At 47.3% G+C, this 22,150-nt stretch overlaps 1 protein-coding gene across 1 annotated transcript in view; it reads right to left on the bottom strand.

Annotated features, from left to right (window-relative positions):
* GRIK3 (glutamate ionotropic receptor kainate type subunit 3) overlaps positions 1-22,150 on the bottom strand; it is a 237,285-nt gene that overhangs the window by 29,268 nt on the left and 185,867 nt on the right. The window contains exon 11 of the mRNA XM_077837713.1: positions 5,398-5,621. Coding sequence (XP_077693839.1) covers positions 5,398-5,621 — 224 coding nt within the window. The remainder of the gene's footprint in view (positions 1-5,397; positions 5,622-22,150) is intronic.

Below are 22,150 nucleotides of genomic sequence, written 5' to 3'. Positions count from 1 at the left end.
AAAGCTATTTTTATGGGTTCCTGGGACAAAAAGGCACCCCAGCCATTTCCCCACTAATGGATAAACCACACCCACCCAGACCAGCAGCTTTCCAATCACCCAGCCCAATGTACACAGCCCTATTAGCACTCTGCAGCAACCCTACAATAACAAACCAGGGCAGTCAGTCCCACCAGCACTCCAGAGCACCCGTTTATCCAAGGCAGCTAAGAAATGCCAGGTGGTAGCTGAACTTGGCGTAGGGCTGGGTAGCACTACAGGGGATTCTGCTCTCCCATCTGCTCATTCAGCAGGAGATGCCGCAGGTCGTTCGAGCCAAGACCTCCAGAAGAGGTTACTCTGCAATGGGGGGTTGCCCAGGGAACCGAAGGCAGTCGTCAAAGCTGTTCTTTTCTCCCATTTGTCAAAGAGGCAGAAAAAACAAGAGTTAACGCCGCTAGCCACCTCCATTGCAGGAGCTTGGACTGCGTCACACACATGCTGTTACCATTTGACACCTCTTGCTCTCGGATTCATAGGGTCCTCTAGCCGACAGTGCCACACCGGGAAGGCAGGCCCGAGAGGCGCACGTGGCCTGCCCCAGCTCCCAAAGCAGAGCCCCAGAGAACACAGCTCTTTGGAGTCCCCCTCCCGTGCTCCAGACACCAGCCCCAACAGATCAGAGCATTCTGATCCTTTCCTATCTATACGTGTCAGAAAACGAGAGAGAAGCTGTGAGAGAACTCCCCGCTTTGGAGTGGAGGCACAAGTGTGTTTGTGTAGCAGACGCTGCAGCCAAAATCCCCCATCCGGAGGGTGAACAATTCCCCCTGTAGTGGCATGCCGGAACCAGTGCATGTCACTGGACAATGGAGATCTCAAAGCTTTATTCTGCATGGGACTCCTATCAGCCTTTGGAGAAGACAGCTGCTGAATGCATACGCCCCTGTGGATAACACAGAGGTTCTTCAGTGTGCATTTGGGTAGGCAACCCCATCCATTTTACAATACACCACTTGGCCCACTGCAAGGATCGTTCTGAATTTCCTCTTTATAAAGGTCAGCTCCCTAATTCCATTCCACCTGTGGGTGGAGCTGGCAGTTCATTTCCAGTTTCCTTTGTGCCTTTCATCACTGTCCATTGAAAAGATTTTTCTGTTTCAGGTTTAATCAATTGCCTTTTCAAACGCCTGGAAAGGAAAATCAGGATGAGCTTTAGGGATTTTTTGGTCCCCCCTGTGAAGAAAGAAATGTAAACTCGTAAATCTAAAAATGTATTAGAATTCTAATTCCAAACCACACAAGAAATCAAACACAGTCCTTATGTCAATAGAGTCCATCTAGCAATGTTCCGCATTGTTAGCAGAGACAGAGAGCAGAGATAATCTCTCTGTGAATGTGTTACTCATCACAGCGACTACTTCGCTCATCATAATTAGCCTGTGTTCATCTTTCCAGATGAACATCTCATTCCCTGCTAAGCGCCTGGGAGCTTCTCCCTCTGGCACTGCAGAAGTGCTAAGGAGCTGATCAGGAGGCCGGGATAGAGCTGCCACAGCAAAATTCTGCAGATCTCTAACACGTTTTTCCGTAGCTCTTCAGCCATGCCACCTCGTGTGGTGAGGCTACCAGTTCCCCAAAGCTAAGGACTGGAATGCTTTGGTCTAATTAAAGTCTTTGGGCTCAGTGTTAGGGGTATATAGGTGAAAATTAATATCCTGTGATATACAGGAGGTCAGGCTAGATGATCTAATGGTCGCTTCTGGTCTTAAACTATGAAGCTATAAAAACAGTATTGGTAATTCAGCAGCTGGTGTTCTCTTCTCTGGCTCTGCCTCCGTAGCTCCCCTGCAGTTTCAATTAGATAGAGTATTGAATGGAAGATATTCCCAGAAGTGAATGACTGGTGTGTTGTGTTGCTATGTGCTATGTACAAGAATCCCTGTTGTACAAATGATATACAGGGATCCTCACCCTCCATGATTTGCAGCTACCTATGGGATGAAATTCACCAGCTATTTATGAATTTTCTAACAGGTGTTCGCTCATAACATCACCTTGGGATCTGGACCCAAATTTTTTGGCTGGGTCCATGTCTGCATTGTAAATTTCTTCAGTATTATTGAGGGTGGATGGCATTATATAAACATATGGCCATTATCATTTGTGACCTCATGGGCAAGGTTTCCACTGAAGTCAACTGTGGCTCAACATGTGGAGTTAGCATGGGAGTAGAAGCCAGGAACTACTGAATCCTGATCCCACCCCTGCTACTTATTTGTTGTGCAACCTTGGACAGGTCTGGAAAATGGTTGGAAAATGGCATTAAATTTTCATGAAAAAAACGTGACTCTCCATCCCCACCAAAAAAAGAAAAAAAAAATCTGAATTTCATTTTTTTAAACCAGCTCTGCCTGTTGCCTCATCTGCAAAATGGGGATAATGTTTATGGATAATTATTACTCTTTGTTATTTGTATTGCAGTAGCTCTAGGAGTGTCAGTCATGGACCAGCACCCCAATGTGCTAGATGCTGTACAAACAGACAGTCCCTTTCCTACAGAGCTATAGTTAGTGTCTGCAGAGTGCCGGGAAGCTGTAAAGGGTTAGACACACTCTAGGTCCTGTCACTTGCTAGAGATTCATTGTGAAGACTGGTAAGAAGAATAGGTCTCATTGTCAGAAAATAAACCTTTTACTTACCCTCCAAACACCCTGGGCCTAGTTACGTCTTTTGATGTCAGTGGAGTTACTCCTGATTGACACAAGTGTAAGAAGAATCAGCTGCTTCGCCAGCTCAGATGTTCTGGAGAGAACAAATATTCTGCCTGCTAAGCAGAGTTTACTTTGACAACTGCTCTACGTGTAATTAGGGTATTACATGCTAAACCCAGGTAATCATTTCTAAATGCTGCAGAGAACCCAGGAGGGCTGCAAACTGCAGCAATGCTGGAACATCAGGGTTAATGGATTCTGGATACTGTCGTTTGATAATTAATCTCTGCTTTGAATGTTTGATTGAAATGTCAGTGGATTAGAGGCAGGCTGCTCTTTTTTAAGGACACTTTAAGGAAAACACCATTCCATCCGTCCTAGGAAGCTATTGGGCACTGAGGCCTGCCCAGAGAGCTGGTGCAGTCCTGGGGGCTGGAGATTTCTCAGGCACAAATGGCAGTGAGGTACCTAACTCACAATGGGAACTGGGCACTGAACTGCTGTTTGTGCCCATAGGCAGAGCCCGTCTCAGGCTGGTCTCTGGGACACAGATGGTCAGTGGCATGCAAAGGAAATGTAGCCCATCAGGATAATATTGAGAGTGCTTCTAGGTACTGGAAAAAACTCCACAGCAAACTCCAGCCACATGGCACCAGCCACAATGGAGCAGGCTGCTCTCCAAGCTCCCAATTTATGAGCTTTGAAATGATAAACAGCAAAGCGTGGCCATAATAGCTCATTTATGTGCTGCATTAAGCACCCCTGAGGACCCCTTCAGACAACCAAAACAAGGCTGTCTCTGTGTCCCATAAATATGGATGAGTGGCATGCAAAATGGAAGCAAAGTCATTAGAAAATGGCTCAATTAAGGATACTAATCAAAAGGCGAGGGAGGGCTAATGGGGACTAGTGCCTCCAAGAGAGACCTTCCTGTTGCATAAAAGGCCCACAAGCTTATTTATGGCCCATTGTCCAATGGGAGGGACGCAGACACTTTGCCTGTGCATATTCTGAAGTGGCCCCAGACTGTGTATCTCATCAAACAAAGACTGTATGAAATTAATAATGCATGCAAATGTATGCAAATGCTGCTGCTTTTAAAGATAGGAATGTGTTTTAAACATGAAGATTAGCGGCATGTTAATTTTGTAAACAGACACATTGCCAGGTCCATAGCAACAGGCTTCCCAGTGTTTTGCTATACAGACGGTTTGGGGGATTACTTGCAGAGGGTTCAGCGAGAGAAGGTGAAAGTGATTGAAGCTATGGGGCGATCTGTGTCTCGAGAGAGTGGGACTGGTTAGAGGTGATATGAAAAAGGCGGCACAGAGAAGATAAATCAGGTGCTCCCACTACCCTTCATCACAACTAGGGCACAGTCAGTGAATGGAAAGGCAACAGGCTTTACAGTGACAAAAGGAAATACTTAAAAAACAAAAACGAGGAGTCCGGTGGCACCTTAAAGGCTAACAGATTTATTTGGGCAGAAGCTTTCGTGGGTAAAAAACCCACTTCTTCTTGCATCTTCATGAATATTTACCCAAATAAATCTGTTAGTCTTTAAAGCGCCACCGGGCTCCTCATTGTTTTTTGCATACAGACTAACACGGCTACCCCGCTGACACTTAAAAACAAACAAACAAACAAACCCAAAACACATAATTGGCCTGGGGAACTCATTGCCACAGCACGTCATTGGGGACAAGAGATTAATGTGATTCAAAAGAGGCTTACACGTGAGAACACCCACAGCTACTTTTAGTAGGGTAAAAAAAAAGAATCTCTGAAAGGCTATAAACCACTCTCTATGTCATAGCGGAGAGGGATAAAGGGGGTAGAAGGAAATTCTGCTATGGGCAGCTAACCCAGCATTTTAACTACAAAGTTTCCGGCACCTCCAAGCAGCTGGCACTGGCCAACTCTCGAGACAGGATACTGGGCTAAATGGGCTGATCCAGTCGGCCAGTTCCTGTGTTCCGGGGCTATTTCCATTGAGAAAAGCAGCAGCCACTGCTAGGGACCCTACAATAGCAAAGCGATCTGCACAGCATGATACCACTACTGAGAAATCCCCCAACGCTGATAGGGCATCTTACTGTATTATAGTAACAAACCATCATGTCTACGGATGACTGACCCTACACTAACAAACCAGCGTATAGAGAAGCAATTATCAACCCTACAGTAACAAAGCCTGCTTATCTCAGTGAGTGATCTTACAGTAAATAAATAAACCCCATCCCCCAAACAGCAGACCTGATTATCATTTCACTCACAGAGTAAATCAGGAGTAAATCCATTGATTCAACTGGAGCTGCAATGGTGTGGAACCAATATAAGTGAGATCAGAATCAGGCCCTGTGAAGTAACCCAACCGTACAATAACAAACCATGTACACTGTCTGAATCGTGAGCAGCCCTGCAATAATTAAGGATGCTCAGCCTGGTGCTCCAGTTATCCCACAGCAAGGAAGAGGAAATAAACAGTGCATGCAGTCTGACAATCATGAGCAACCCGACAATAACAAACCAGCCTGTCTCTGTGCAATGGAGGAAATGTCATTGAATTAAGAGAAGAACGGGTTTAATTTGCAGGCTCTCGGGGGTGGTACACCAAGCAGCAAAATGATTCTGAACTCGGCAAAGGGCAGCACGCGTGATGTGCAATGGCAGTCTGGAGCCGTGGCATCGGAGCGCCCCTTACCTGGCTATGACAAACAGCACACAGCTGACCCCCAAGTAGGCGAGGAGAATGTACATCCAAATGTCAGCAGACAAGGGGTTGAGGAAGGAAAACACACTGGGATTGGTCCCGTTGGGCTTCCGGTACAGAATGCTGACCCCCAGTGTCATGAAAGGCTTGGAGAAGTCTATCGCTTTTTCCCGGACGTGGGTGATCGTGAGAGGAGCAACGGCCAGATCAGCTTTCTGTGCGGCAACACAGAGGTGGAGAGAGAGAGAGAGAGAGAGAGAGAGAGAGAAGCCATTAGAAACCAAGGCACTTCCAGCCCCATCTAAGCACGCTGCCTCCTCAGACCGGCCGCCCTCCTGGGAGCCTGAAGTCATGGTGCCCAGGGCAGGGGAGACGCCGACCGAATGCAGGGAGCAGCAGCAAGTGTTTGGTAAATTCACTCTGTTGTTTATTCCAAGTTGGGGCAGGCCTGGCCTCACTCAAAGCAGAAACACACCAGCCCCTCCTCCTCTTCCCCCCCCAACCTGAAGAAGAAAGATGATACCAGGATCTTTGGAAGCAGTTTGGGTCTCGCCTGGAGGCGTTTGGGCTAGCGCCACAGAAATCAGTTTATACCAACTGTGGATGGGGCCCAAGGGTTGCAGAATCAGGGAAGTACCAGAACTGAGCGGACGCGAAACATTGAGAGATTTGTTCTTCACGCTTTGATTCCGTTCGCCGTGAAACCCACCAGGGCCGGTCCACAGGGTCTCACGCCCACCCTGCTCAGTTACACATCCAGGAGGTGGGGGGGATTCAGACAAATCACCAGCACTCAAAGCACAGTCAGCCGAAGGGCTCAAAGCTCAGGGCAAGACCAGGTTTGGCTGGTGACAAGGGGGAGAGAGACGGAGGGGCGGGGGAGGGAGATGGAAAAAAGCACCATAGACATAAGGGGAGATGCTCTTTCCCCCAGTTCATGTACACACTGGCCCTTAGTTTATTACTACTCATTTGTATTACAGTAGCACCTAGAGGACCTGACTGAAACCAGCGTGAGAGAGAGAGTCCTTGCCCCCAAGAGTATGCAATATAAACAGCCACAGATGGGAGGGGAAACTGAGGCACTGAGAGCAGCAGTGACTTGCCCAGGTTGTCACAGAAGGTCAGTGGCATTGGCAGGAATAGAGCCCAGGTCTCCCCACCCCCAGCCCAGGGCCCTCCCCACCAGACCACACAGCCCCTCTGTTAGGGTCACTTGGGTTCGCAGCACATGTTGCCTGGAGACTAGAACCTAAAGCTTGCTAGCTGAACAACAAACCAACCCCGGGCAGGCTCCTTCTCCCAGGGGCATGATCCTGTACGGTGCTGAGCACCTTCCAATCCCACTGCAGTTGCCATGCTGAACTGGGCCCAAACCACAGGCCAAATTTTAATCTTGGCCCCTCAGGGCAGATCAACTCCAGGATTTTCCTCTTCCTTTGCGTGAGGGATCTGTCAGGAGTACACAGCTGCTGGAGCAAGTGGCGAAATCTTCCCCCCATGCACCTTTTCACCCGGGGAGCCTGGTCTGCCCTCTGGGTGTGTGTCCGTCCATCCGTTACCTACATCTGTTCTGGTTCTCACACCAGTGCCCAGGGAGGCCACACAGTAATCATCAATAATAATTGCCATAGCCAGAGGATCCTTCTGATGCCCTCAGGGCATCTGGGTCTTGCAATGCCCAGCACTTGGCGTGGCAAGCAGCTCATGCAGAGAGAGATATTTGTGATGCCGCTTCAACTTATTATGCTTCTATTAATCTCAACAAGGCCACGGGGAACTCCTTCCTTTTAATTATTCAATTTATCCCTGCGCTCCCTCCCTGGTTCCTGCTTCTTTCTTCAGCCCCTTTGTTTTCCCCTGGTGATGTTGAGAACCACCGTCTTTAGGGAAGGTCTAGGCTCCCATTAATATGGCACGGGGGTGGGGTACTGCAGCTTAGAAGCCCCAGTGATCCTGGTTGCAGCTCTTACTAAACAGCTACTGTCTTCCTCCTCGCTGGGTGTAAGCAGGGCTATGATGCTCACAGGATGGCTTGTTATAACTTCTCTGAGCCTGCAAAGTGTGTGGGGGCGGACATGGGGGCAGGGATGGGGCAGCACCACTTATGCTGGTAACCCATGAGTTTTCAGGCCTCCTAGGAAGTCTAGCTGGGGCTGAGATGCTTCCCCAGAAGGTATCTGTACCCTGATCTGCGCTCAGGGCCTGGGTCAAGTCCCCTGAAGTCAATGAGATTCCTTCTATCAACAATGGGGTTTGCATCAGGCATCCAGATCCCAGGGCTTGGACCATATGTTAACCATGCAGATCCCAGGGGGCAGGCAGAAGGTGAGGTGGGCAGGTGTTGTAATTATAAATACCTTCCATGGATAAAAAGAAATGCAGTTGGATGGTGCAGAACCTACTTAATGCATTGGGCCAGGGTCTGGATGAGGTGACACTGGGATAAATTCATTACCTTCAAGGAAGTGGCTTCAGATGTATGCCAGCGTATCGGCAGGCAGAATTTGGTCCACCTTGTTTAATAATTATAGTCTGTAATTTTACCGCATAGCTCTTCTGTTGATCCTAGGTATATAAATACTGTGCTTACCAGCAGGAGATGTTCTGTTCTGAGGGGTTTTGACCCAGCTGTGATCTGCCCAGGAATGAGTTTGCATTTTTAATCGACTTAATTATAGATCCAGAGACAGTGTATTTTAAAATGTCCTAACCGGTGGCTGTGACCTTGCCTCCTGCAGCAACACTTACCAATCAGAGATTTCAGCGTGCTGCAAATGCCATCCTACATAGAAGGCATATTTTTTGGCCTTCATTTCAATGTTGCTTCAAGTACAGAATGTCACAGAGGGAGGCCAACCCAGAAATTAAGTAGCAGGAAGTAATATTCTAGCAGCATGAGGTAGAGTGTTCATTTTCTTTCCCCACAGTCGACTTCATGATGAAACTTGATAGGTTCTCTGTGGAAACCCCAGAGAGTCAAAGAAGTAACAGATCTCTAGGACACTGGTGGGAGTGTCTCAGTGGTAAGTGTGAATAAAGGATGGGACATTTTGTACTATGCCTTTGTTCCTCACGTCTCATGTCTTACTGCAAACACCCCCAGTGAAACTCAGATCACATGGCCTAGGCACGGCCTAGTATGTACTTGGGATCATCTCTCTTTTGCTGGCTTTCTGCACAGAGGGAATTTCACTCTACTAAGTCATGTGGGTACTTATAGTTTCAATGATTGGACAGGCTGGTTTGGCAAAGCCCTAACCTTCTCTATGGGTCTGTTTGGGGTAGCATGTGTTGTTCCTTGTATGTGCGTTTAGAGTTCAAGCAGGCATATTTAAAACAAATATAAATGAATACAGTTACGCCAGCTGGCTGAATGGCAGCTAGGGAATGGCAAATCAGTTCAAATCAAATACAAACCAGCCCTGAAGCTCAAACCAAACTGAAATGGAAGCTTTGTCCAGGGCTCAGAGCAGTCCCCTTTTGATTTATTTTTGGTGCTGTCCACCTCACTCTTTCCTGGTTTTTGACTTGAAGCAGAAATATCAAGATGCCACATAAAAGGCCATTCTTGCAATATCTCCAGCTTGTCTTAGGCTGCAAGCTTTGTGGGCAGGGTCCCTCTCTATATGTTTGTACAGCACTTAATATAATGGGGCTCCAGAAGGCCTCTAGGCACTACTGTCATACAAATAACGGTAATAAACAATGGGAAGAGAGATTTTCAGAAGTACCTAAGGGGTTCGGGAGCACAAATTGCACTGAATAATAATCTAGCTCAGGGATCGGCAACCTTTGGCACACGGCCCCTCAGGGAAATCCACTGGCGGGCCAGGACGGTTTGTTTACCTCCAGCAGGTTCGGCCGATTGCAGCTCCCACTGGCTGTGGTTCGCCGCTCCAGGCCAATGGGGGCTGCGGGAAGTAGCACGGGCCAAGGGATGTGCTGGCTGCCCTTCCCGCAGCTCCCATTGGCCTGGAACGGTGAACAGTGGCCAGTGGGAGCTGCGATCGGCCGAACCTGTGCATGCTGCAGGTAAACAAACTGTCCCAGCCCACCAGTGGATTTCCCTGATGGGCCACGTTCCAAAGGTTGCCGATCCCTGGTCTAGCTTAGCTCAAAGGTCAGGAGGCCCCATGGCAAACAGGCCAGCATGAAGCCAAAGAAATGTTTAGCTCAGCATCTCAAAATTCACCAAAACTTTGAACCTGTTGAGGTTTGTCTGTCACAAGTTCTGTTTCCTTTGGACTCCTTTTTTCTGAGCCTCAAAAAGAGGGTGAAGTTTGAAATCTTTATCCATCCATCAAGACCGAGGATGAAACCAGCAAATTCCACCTGCTACTTAAGCAGAACTTGAACTCTGGTCCTGGCAGTTTAAGGAAATCTGTTGCCATGTCAACAATCCAGATCACTCAACAGAAGCAAACGCATCATGTGCCCAAGATACAACACTCATCCTTTTCCTAGTCTCGTCTATCTAGGTTCCTAGACCACACTCATCACCCTAATATCCGAGGATCTTCCACTAGTGCATCAAGCCACGTCACTAACATCTGTCACACCAATGTGGAAACTCAGGCACACTGAGGTTGCAACAAGGCACGGCCAGCGCCTCCTCAAAGCGTTAGTGGAACAATCTCCATTCTCTGAAAGTCAGTTTACTTTCCTGGACACGCTTTATGGTCGTTGGTAACAAGTGGAAAGCAGTGTTTGTATCTTAGTATAAAATATTGTTTCGCCAACATTTCCACAGCTTCTGGCAGCTCACAAAAATCCAAAGCTTTTACAACCGATTTTTCAGTCATGTGCAAAACCTGCTACAACCCCAGCAACACTTATAGCCCAGGTCACTTAGGCACACATGGTCACATTCTTCCTCATCCTTAACACAATTTCTTGATTCACTCTGGCATTGCCCTGGATTTTCACTTCTTTCCCCTCTCAGACTGAGTAGGACAGCCCCTTAAATGCACTCTCGTGTGCAGCTTTGCTGGCCACTTTTAAAAGACATTCCAGCAACGAACAGGTGCCTGGCAACAAGAAATTCACCCAGCAAATTTAAGCCCCACAGGTGGAAACTGCAAAACATTCAGCTGCTCTAGATGACGAATTGATAGCATTTCCAGGGTGCACCAGACACCACAATCCTTGAGGCATCTATGTCATGTGGAAACTGAGCACATACACTGCTGTAAAACCCACCAGTAGGAAACCCAGCTGTACTGGGGGAGGGAACATTTTCTACCCTACCTCACTGAACACATGCTTCAGCTCTAACAGGCCACCCTGGACAGCATCCAGTAAAAAGTCTTATAGATGCAATCACAAATCAATAGGTGGCTTGGTTTGTATGTATGTTACACGCACGCTCCTCAGGGCAAGGGCTGTGTCTCTGACTTGACTTCAATGTCATGCGCACTAAGTGCTTAACACACACATAAGATATCCATCTTATTTATTATTTATCCTTTATTTTTTGCCCAGCATTTGCTTTTAGAAATTTTGAAACCATATTAATCATTGGAGCAACTTACCTAAGGATGCTGTGGATTCGCCAGCACTTGAAATCTTTAAATCAGTTCGGCTGTCTATCTGAGCCAGACTTTATGGGCTAAAAGCAGGCATTACGGGGTGGGAAGAAGGGGGTGGGGGAAGAATTCTGTGGCCTGTGTTGTCAGGAGTTCAGAATAATAAACCCTTCTGGCCTTAAAAAAAAATCAATGAAAATTCCCAATGAAATCTTTTAAAATTTGGGGATTTAGGGAATTATTTCCCTCTAGATGGGGGCTCCCTTATGATCCTCAAAGAGTAACATAGAAATAATCAGGTCCCTGCTCCAAACCACAGAGGTGCTAGAGCTTCTCAACAAAACAGTTGTCAGAATTTTTTAACATGGTCAAAACTATGTATTTTCCCCTCACCTTGTTATGAGCGATGGCCGAGCCATTTTTGCTGAAGTATCCCGAACAATGTCAGCCTGAAGCGGACAAAAACCAGCACGGAAATGCTTGTTGGTAATGCTGTTAATGCTAATACAGAACTGCACTTTGAGATCCCCTTTCTCATCGATGCAGATTTTTCAGAAGGTGGCATCTAATTAAGGATTTGCTGACCACAAGAGTCTAAGGCAAAAACTAGCAGGGGTGAAGCTTTCATTGTGGCGTTCTGACATTACAAACCAGGAAGTCACTTACTTACAGCCTCTAAATGTTTCCTCCATTCACCCCAGAATTTTACATTGCTGAATAGCAAAAAGTCTTTTTATTATAGCCGCAGCATTATTGCAAGTGCCAGCTACACAGGGGCCTTGACTCAGCAAAACCACTTCATCACAGGCTCATGTCTCATTGGGGACTTACGCAGCTGCTTAAAGTTAAGCAGATACATAAGTGCCTTGGTGAATTGGAGCCAAAAGCAGAATTTTGTCCAGCAGACCGAATGCCAAATGAGGAAACTTCCCCACCAGTCTTTAAAGGGGTGTGAGTCTGCTCTCCCTTACACAGATTTTACCCCTCAGTGAGCTCAGTGGAGTTAATCCTGGTTTATACCAGTGTAAGTGGATGGAGAACCAAAGTCTGAGCAGAGATGTTCACTCGCCCATGCAGATCTCTCAGCTGTGCAAGGGAATGGGGTCAGAGCAGCTCCCAAACAGCCACTGTCCCCTCGCAAGGGTCAGCACAGACAACGCTCCTTCGTCCAAAGCTGACGCATGTCACAGCCATTCACAGCCGTCTGGCAAACATGGGCCCCAAGATACATATTTATTCAGGAAAATAGAATACCTCCATCCTTATTTCGCCAACTGGAGCTAGGTATTTGCATAAACTAATTATGTGTGCATTGCCTGAGAGACAGGTAAATAATGCATATTTTATTTAATGAATTAATTTTTCTTTTGGTGCTTAACTGACAATGCCAGAGAGAGCAGCTCTCAATTCTTCCTACCAAGGACACATAAAACATGGCCACTACAATGCTCATCCTCTCCTGCAGCTCTGACCCGGTCACTTCTCTTGCCTGGCTCATCACTGGCTTCTTCTCTCCTCCCATGGCAAGCTTGATTTGTGCCTTCCCCATCTGTGCCCTGCCGACATTTCCAACCTAGCTTCCTCTCACACTCCCTTGCTGCCCAAAGCCTCCCTCTGTTACTTCCTTCCTCTCCAGTCTGTTCCCTCCTGCTTCCTCCATGCTGTCCTGTCTGCTTGTCACCATCTCCTTCCCGCTCTTCCTCCAAAACCTGCTTCTTCCATGGAGGTGATGAGCCCCTGAAGACACGTGTCCTGCTCCACGACTGCACCTGTTGCCAGTGCATTAAGTGCCTGGGTCTTATTCATACCATAAATTCCCTGGGCCAGGGACTACATCTTCTTCTATTGTTTAGTGAGCACCAAAAGCAGACAAGGTCGCAGCCTGGGCAGTAGCTGCGTAAGTTACTCACTCCTATGCTCCTCCCTGCCAGTGAGATTCAGCTCTGACCTTTGGGAACCAGCCCCAGGGCAAGTGGAGAGTTCTGCCTCTCCCTTTTTGGGCTGATCTCACAGGAGGCCCATTATAGACAGGACTAAGACAACCAGCTCATTTCACAGAGGCCAGCAAAGAACTGAGAGATGGTACGCATGGCTGCAGTCTACCCGGAGCTGGAAGGCGTCATATGCCTTCCCAGGCCTTTGAGCACTGCATTCCCCTGACTGCCCAGTGCAGAGCCCTCTGTGAGTGACTGCTCATTCTGCTTGTCTAATCCCTCAGCGTGAGAATTAATGTTTGAATAACGGTGAGGTTGTGACCCGAGCCACCCTGAATGCTTCCCACTCCCTGACATCATGTGAGTCTCTGACCCCCCTGGCTCTTAATGGCTGTTCTCACAGCTTCATTTAGATGTTGTGTTTCGCCAGTGAACTTATTTAACCTCCGGGGTGAAGCAAACACAGCCAGGGAGGAACTCAGCTATGTGCTGTACATGGGAAATGAGCATCATCACATCCTACCAGGCTTCTTGCTACTGCAATGGCTCCCTGCTTCTCTTTCCTTAATGGACATGTCCTATTCTGCAGTGTACTAGCATGGTTTCTAGGGCAGTACAGCCAAGAGCCCCACCTGAGATGAGGGCCACCCGATGGTAGGTGCTGTACACACTTATAGAAAGAGACTGTCCCTCCCCTGGAGAGTTTACAACCTAACTAGGTTTTACGGTCAAGGGAACCAGAGGCTCAGAGAGGGGAAGAGCCTTGCATAAAATCCCACAGCAACATGGTGATAGCGGCAGGAATAGAACCTAGGTCTCCAGTCCATAGCCCCATCCATGGGCCATGCTGCCTTTCCATTGTGTTCACTGAATTTAAAAAGATGAATCCACCTGATTAACGATGCTCCAGCACACACAAAAGGCAGAAGCATGGTCAGCCAGCTGGAAGCACAGCGTTTCCTCCTATTTTATGCCTTCTCCTTAATGCTGAATCCCTGCAGTATAGAAATAAATATGAAATACACCTCAGGACCACACAAAGGGGTTCTTTCCATTCCTGAGGCAATGGCTTCTGAATGAATTCCCAGCTAACAGGCACTTGAAATAAACAGCCCCCTGGCACCCCGCGCAAAAGCATTAATCAGAATATGGCCACGTGGTCATAATATGTAATTCCACCAGAATTTACTGTCAATAAATGTCCATTTATTGTGAAAGAGTTAAATCAACTGTCATAAATCGTCCCTGCGGACAGATATTATGTCTCCACTACACTTACCGGTCAGCAGGAATTTCCATTAGAAACCCTATTATTTTTCATGCCGGTCTATTTCCCACATGAAATTTCACACCAAGTGGAAATTTGGCACTTAGTTTCAGCACAAGTGAAGTTTTATTTTTTTGTATGTGTGTGCACAAAATTTCAAGAACAACCCACTTTTCTACTGCTTTTGTGTCCTACGAATGCCATGCCCCATACCCTAGCAACAAGAGATTTCAAGGTGCAGTTGTCAGACGGCTTGAATTTTTAAATGAAGTTTTATGGATAACTAATCCATAATGTGGGTTTAATTGCATTTGTTGTCATTGGCATCTGGAGAGAGAGAGAGAGCGAGCACGCGCATTGCTGGCAAAAGGAGGTGGATTTGACAGCCGTAAGGTTCTCTGTTTATCTGTAGAACCATGGTACTGAAAGCGGCCACCCCTGCACCATCAGTGCACCCCAAACCTTCCCAAAATGAGCTTTGCTCATGATCTGAGACCAAGTTCAGTCTTCAGGGGCCAATCCATTCCTGGCTTCTCTGCTGAAGCTGCCAATCACGGGCTGTGGTTAGTAGCAATTGTGGGAGTCATGTCAGCCTGGAAATGGCCTCAACACCACCAGACTCCTTTCACACAGACCATCCTTTCTGTTGTTAGGAGCGATGCAGATCACAGCAAACCCAGCAGGACAGGATGTACAATTTGCACCTCACAGTAGTAGGCTGTTCGCTCCAGACCCACCTTTGGGAGCTGGAAGGTAGGGTCATGCCATGAGTTGCTCATGCTGCTGTTGCTTTTCCTACTTGTGCTTCAGGACAGACTAGAACCTAGCCAAGTTCACAGAGGTTTTCAGATTAAGCCTTTACCACCTATGGACAGCCCTGTCTGGATCAGGGATTTCCCATAACTCCAAAAGAAACAATAAGAGACCATCAAGTAAACAGCCAGAACTCTGTCATACTCTGGAGTTTGCACCGTTGTACTGCAGATGGCTGGGGAAATGACACAATGTGTACAAAGCCCAGATATATCTATAATTATATGATGGTAGCGGGGCTTGTGCACATTCCTTCATTACCGATTTACTGCAGCAAGTGTCCTAGCCTCTTCTTCTGAGCATCATGCTCTATGGCTGCAGCCCTAGATGAGCTCATTTCCTCAGTTCCAGTCTTTCCCCTCCTCCCTTCCCTGAATTACCTGGGTCTGTTCTAGTTCCTGGCCTGTGCCCAGCAGCATGGTATCTGGGCACCATCCATTAGTGCATTAAGCCACATGACTAACATCTCTCTTCTCCTTGGATACTTTTCACAACACACATGGAAGCTCAGCTGGGACGTGGCTTCTCCCATGTGCTCTTCCCCAAAACCACATCCACTGAATCCCGTCTCTCTGCCTCAGACATTTCTAAGGCAACAGCATCTCCCATCAGTCTCAGTCATTCAAGATGCTAAACAATCATCGTAAGATTGCAGCTTCACATCTCAGGAAGGGGGCAATTCACCTGTTCAGAGGGGCCAGGCACACTAAGTCCCATGTCAGCCTTGCCAGGCCTAGGCACCACTAATGTCCCACTGAAGCCCTGTGCACCATTTACGGGCTGCACCAGGACATCAGCCCAAGACCCGGGTGTCCCATGTCTTCTACACGGGGTGAACATTGCCTTGTGTGCTCAGCACCCCACAGGATCCTATGGTCCTACCTGACTCATGCTTCTCTCTTGATGCGCCTGCTTCACTGAGAAGGAGGTGGATGTCTGAGATGAAGTTGGGCCAATCCAAGCCCAGGTCTCTCACAAGCCTTCACCTGATTAGCTTTCAGTGAGCACGGACTCCTAACCTCAGGGTCCCCCCCCCCCCCCCCCCGGTGCCAATCAACTGCTGTTCCTTCTGTGCATGATTTGCGGATGCTTCTCTGCTGAAGACAGGCCCCATCTGGTTGCACTCAAAGAATTCCCTGTTTAATGTTTTACATAAACAGTTCTGTAAAACGTAATGACCCATGGATAAAATAAATAATGGCTTTAGATGGGGCTTGGGTATTATTGATAAATCACTCTAAGACAAGTACCCGCCAATCCATGCCTGCTAGAAGGGAGGATTCAAAGAACTAATGGTGCTGCAGCTAAAACATCCCAGAGACCAGCAGCTTTGCTTTGCTTCGCTTCCATTCTATAAGTCTTCCAAAGGCCTCTGCCCTTGGGCCCAAGTCTTAATCTAAGGCCTGTCAGGCCGTGGGACTGCTCAGTAGGAAGAGTGTTGCTCAACGAATCTCACGCAACAGATCTGAGATTTCAAAATGATTCAATGGGAAATTTTCCCTTCATTGTGGGGCCATCTCCATCAATCATGCCTTGTGGCGGCCTGTATGGCGCAGAAACCCAGAGCGTCTGTGTGCCAGGAGAGGGGGGGCTACGGCTGGTCTTCCATTAGAAGGGTGCTTGCAGCATCAGAATCACACAGGCACAAACTGGGCCAGTGCAGCCACACAGACTTTGTGTCTCTTGCTCCTTCAGAGGGAATTACGGGAGCCAGCGTGAGGCAGCATGACATGTTCACACCCTAGACAGCAAAACCCAGATCTCACCAGGAGAAGTAATGCTGTGAATTCGGCCAAGAGCAGGTGCTCTCCAAGTAGTGCCAGACTTGCTCCGTTCTTTATTCAGCCTAGAGGGTCAAGTCTAGCTCGTTAGGGGAGAGTGGCCACTTGTCTTCGTGTTTCCTGCCTCTTACCCAGCTCCAGCACTCTCCCGTCGCCCCTCTAATGGGATTATGCCATTAATGATTGTGGTCTTCTGTTTTACGGGGTCTGTTCCAGGAGGTCCCTGAAGTGAAATCAGCATGAAAGACACTTCAGTGAGCTGGCAAATTAGCATGTCAGATTATTGCATTTTATTTTATTTTTTTGGTGGGGGTAACAAAAGTTGCAATATTCCAAAGCATTGCACTACTTTCTGCACATTGCAGAGCAGGTTAATGAGCTGATGGCTGAAATAATTTATGAATGATTACAATCCTATTAATAAACGCATTGTACCAGGTTTAACTGACCCTATCTGTATTAGTTAATCAAGGTTAACAAGGTCTCCCATTTCATCTTCTATTATTATTATTTATTTGTATTACCGTAGGGCCGCAGTGCCCTCTTGCCTTGAGACTATCATACTTTCCAAGATCATGATAAAGTCAGTGGTGGAAAAAAGAAATTAGCATTGCCTAATATGAACTGAGAGAAAATTGTGACTAGTGCAGAGTAAGAGACTGGGAGTCAGGATTCTTGTGTCCATTTCTTGGCTCTGCCACACACCTGCTGTGTAACTTTGGGCAAGTCATTTAATGTTTCCATTAAAAAGTACCCGGCAGGGATGCTAATTAATGTTTGCATATTTATATACCCCCTTAATCTGAAACTTCCACAGCACTTTAAAAATTACTATTTTCACTTGCCAGCAGTGTGTCTAAAAAGTCCAATCAGATTTTAGTCACACTTCAAAACCGTATTGTACAAAGTGAAATGTAATACTTTACCCATTACTCTTGTAAAAGAAGTGCAGAGTAGGAGCACGTAGGTTGAGGTCCTAATGCTCCAGGAATACTGGAAGATTCTATAACAGTTAACAAAGCAGGTTTCTCTCAAACCTGGGTAACAGGATCATGTTTAGGGTGCACGTAAGTCTCAGTGGCTCTTGGTTCTTCCCTGTACTCCACAGTCCGGCTGTGCTCCAGTGAATTCCCCTTTCCTGCACTACAGCATAGCAAAGTTTCCTTTAGCTTGTAGGGATTTGCTAATGCAGGGTCTCAGACACAGAGAGGGAAAACACAGGGAAATGTGAGGCATAGGGGAAAATCTGGGATGGCTAGGACTCCTCCCACATTCCCGTAGATAGAAATGTAGCTTTGGGCAGTCTATTCCATATTCATAGTTTCTAAAGCCAGAAGGGACCATTGTGATCATCTAGTCCAGAGGTTCTCAAACTGGGGGTCAGGATCCCTCAAGGGGTCATGAGGTTATTACATTGGGGGTCGTGAGCTGTCAGCCTCCACCCCAAATCCCACTTGGCTTCCAGCATATATAATGGTGTTAGATATATTAAAAAGTGTTTTTTTAATTTATAAGGGGGGGTCACTGTCAGAGGCTTGCTATGTGAAAAGAGTCACCAGTACAAAAGTTTGAGAACCACCGATCTAGTCTGACCTCCTGCATAGCCCAGGGGAGACTGTCCCTGAATTAGAGCAGATCTTTTAGAAAACATCCAGTCTTGATTTTAAAACATCCAGGGATGGCGAATCTACCATAACCCTTGGTAAGTTTTTCCAATGGTTAATTACCCATCCTGTGAAAAACTTCTGCCACGTTTCCAGTCTGAATTTGCCTATCTTCAGCTTCAGCCCTTGCACCTTGTTATGCCTTGGTGGGATTTCTCAGAATGACTCCTCACCAGGACTGACGGCATCACGGAATTCCAGGCCATAATCACTTCACCCCCACCCACTGTGCACAGAGCTCTCGTTAACATTGATCGCCAGGAGCACGGGGTACGCAGGAGCAGAAATAAGGCTCTTTGCATTGTCAGGAATGTCTTTCTCTGAGGATTGAAAATTAGAGGTGACTAGTTGCTGCTCAGTGACTTCCATTTTTTCTGGGAAAGGCTGAAGGCAATTAGTCAAAGCATTTTTTAGTTATGGGTATTTTGAAGTGACACTTAACTCTGTATCTAAATATGCTACATATTCAAATTACGTTTCATTATCCAGCCTCCGCTGTCTCCTGCCCCACGGCCTGACCTTCTCCAGCAGTGTTTGTAACATAAAAAAACCCCTCAGAACACCTGCTCAGTCGTGTGTGTTGCATTTCAAAGACTGAGGTACCAGACAGTTCCATTAGGGTATCACGCAGGACATGCAACGAATAGAAGGCTACGGAGCTAGACATCTTGCGCTAGGAGGCACAGACGAAAATAATTGCATAAAAGCACGAGGAGCTGGGCACAGTTAGAAAGCCAAGACATTGTCATTTCTTTTCTCAATTTTTTGTATTTAAGACGTTAACTCATCTTGCCAGCTGAAATGAAACAGGATTTTAATTTCTCTAGCAAAATGAGGCTCTGTAATGTCGACCACCCGGCATATGGAGGCTACTGTCACCTCCCAAAGCACTAGCCACCTAGGAAACCATCATAACCAACACGGTTCACATTTTGTCCTCTGTGGACTTCACGGGGAGCACAACTATGAAGGGCAGATTTGAATCCAAGCGTTCGCTTCTTTCCTGGTTAGCAGTGAGGACGCATTCCCTACTGCAGCTACCTTGACATGCCCCTGCTCTACTTTTCACCTCTCCAGTGCCTTCCAGCTGAGGCACTTGAAACCCTTGACAAACATTAAGCCTCATAGCACCTGTGTGCAGCAGGTAATTGTTACCATCTCCATTTTACAGATGGGGGGAACTGAAGCACAAACAATGTGCACAATGTCACCCAGGGAGTCTGAGGCAGATCCAGGAACAGAACCCAGGTCTCTTGACTCCCAATCCTGTGATTAACAACACGGCAAGAGCCCATTAGCTATTCACAGAGAAGCTAATTTGCCGACGTGAGTCACCCAGCAACTACATTCCCCTCACATACGCTACAAGAGGATCGCAGCCGCTATACAAGTTATTTTGCTTAGGCAATGCTTTCATATTGGTGCCAGGAACTTCAGAGGCATCTAGGAGGCTGAATCACTTGACATGGATGCAAAATAGCTGCGAGGCCAAAACACCAGGGCTGCTTGCCTCGCTATCTGCACTGCGAGAAGCTAGACCCCTTTGCCAACACCGCTTCTCCCAGAGACCCGATTCTGGGAATAAGAGCTTCACAAAAACGCAAGATTTCCTCCCCTCTCCAAGCTGGGCATAAGCATGGCAGCATGCTCTGGAAGCAACGCGTCTCATTAGGAAGTTGAGTGACCTCTGGCCATGAGCTGAGGTCTCAGACAATTTGCCTTTCTGGCTGCTTTGGGACTCAGTAACACTGCCGCTGGAAATGCACTAGTGTTTAATGGACTCTTTTAAATGGCAGTGGAAGCAAGAACGCAGCTGCTCTGGTTGGTGACGTGGGTTGTTGTTTTTTCCCCCCTTTCTGCGAGTCAGATGATTTTAGAAAATAAGCTGAATTTATAAATAAATTAAATTGTCCCCTGCACGCCTGCTCTTGCCCTCTGTTCCACAGAAGGGTCACTCCATAAAGCATGAAAGCAGATCATTAGAAGCAGGTAATGCCTCTGGGATTCAAGGCTAGAGAAGAGCCTAATTATTCACAACTGCCTGTTGGTTACACATGCTAGACAGAGCTGGGATACTGTACAGGATGCAGCTGTAGCAGACATTTGACAGCTCTTACTCGGAGTAGCACTTATTCACCCCAATGAAATCACTAAGCATTACTCAGAGGAGTAAAGCTTGCAGGATTCTGGACCCTTTGCTTTCCTTTCTATGTATATCCAAGGGCAGCAAAACCATAATGACATTCTCTATTACAAAGCATCTTTCGCTTCAATGTATCCCAGATGGCTGTGTTCCCTGGGGGACACCGGGCACACAAAGCTCTCTACAAATGTTTTAGGCTCTGCGTGAAAATGGAAGGGAATGCTTTACGTGGAGTCTGCTGGGAATGCTCATGGTGGGGTGGAGGATTAGCTAGAAGAAGAGAGGAAAGTCCTACCTAGCACAATATATACCCCTCTAGCGATCATCATGTCTATACAAATACATACCCCTCTAGCTACCTATCACATATTTATCCCAATGTTATTTGTATTACCACAGTGCCTAGGAACTCCAGCCAGGGACCCCGTTGTGCTAGGCCCTGTGAGAACTCAGAACGTACCCATTGGTCTGCCTGTCTATCAAGGGCACACACAGATTCTCAACCAGAAAATGTAAATGGTTTCAGGGGTGCATGATCACCCTCCTTTTTGGGGGAGGGAGAGTCCAACAGTTTCTCTCTCCTGGGGGCGGGGGGGAGGCGGAGACCCTTTGCCGTGGTGTATCTCAAGTGCCAACCAACATTGCATCCAGACACTAATTCCTAAACGAGGGGTCTCAGCTAAGGATGGGACTTAGACCAAATGCCCCCAACACACATCAGCCCTGAGCCCTGCTCCATTTACAGACCCCAGTCCAAACCCAATCCTTACTTCAGGTATTGAGCGGCTTTTATTCTTTCCTTCATCATCATCTGCTCTCCTGGGCTGTGGCTGAAGCACTCCCTGGAAAAAGCTGCTTGCAGGGAACTCCCAGTCTGGAGTCCCTGAGATCTCACAAGAAAGCCTGCTCCCGTGAGAATGCAGCTCCACAAGGTCTGGAGATGCAGCAGGGCTGGCCCCAAACAGCAGGTACCGGGCTGACTCGGCTTGCCTGGATGTTGAGGAGCTGCACTGATTTGGCTTATCTGCTCCTCTCAGTTGAGTCACAGGAAGAACTCCCTCCTCCCTGTGAAACAGGAACTCCTGCCTTGGTGAGCCTGGATACTCGCAGAGAGCTGAAGCGCGTGCCGTCCAGCTAGTACAGACCCTGGCACGGTGCATCACAAGCAATTATGAAGAAAATTCCTCCCGCCAACCAGGTGTGCCTCAGAAAGGGAAGGAGATGTCCTGACTGTGTGGCAGCATGCTCTAGTGGATGGGGCATTGGACTGGGTTCTGATTCCGCCACTGTGTGCCCATCAGCCAAGTCTTCATGCCGCAATTTCCCTGTCTGTAAACTACGGACAGTAGCTGTTGGGGTAATTTGCAGAAGTGTTGTCATGAATTCTCGTAAAGCAGTTTGAGACCCTGGGATTAAGTTGCTAGAGAAGTGCTAGATATTATCGTTATATGGTGCAGTAGGGATCATCTGTTCACCTAGGAGCCAGGAAAAACACAAGATAGTACTGCCAATAAATAAGCATGCCACTAAGCCGGAGAAGTAGGAGATGTCACACTTCTGTGCTCACCAGAAATGAAGGAAACAGCCAGTGAAATAATAAAAATAAATCATGCT

This window comes from Eretmochelys imbricata, chromosome 19 (genome assembly GCF_965152235.1).
Source record: "Eretmochelys imbricata isolate rEreImb1 chromosome 19, rEreImb1.hap1, whole genome shotgun sequence".
Classification (NCBI taxonomy): Eukaryota; Metazoa; Chordata; order Testudines; family Cheloniidae; genus Eretmochelys; species Eretmochelys imbricata.
This window is presented reverse-complemented; position numbering and strand designations above follow the sequence as displayed.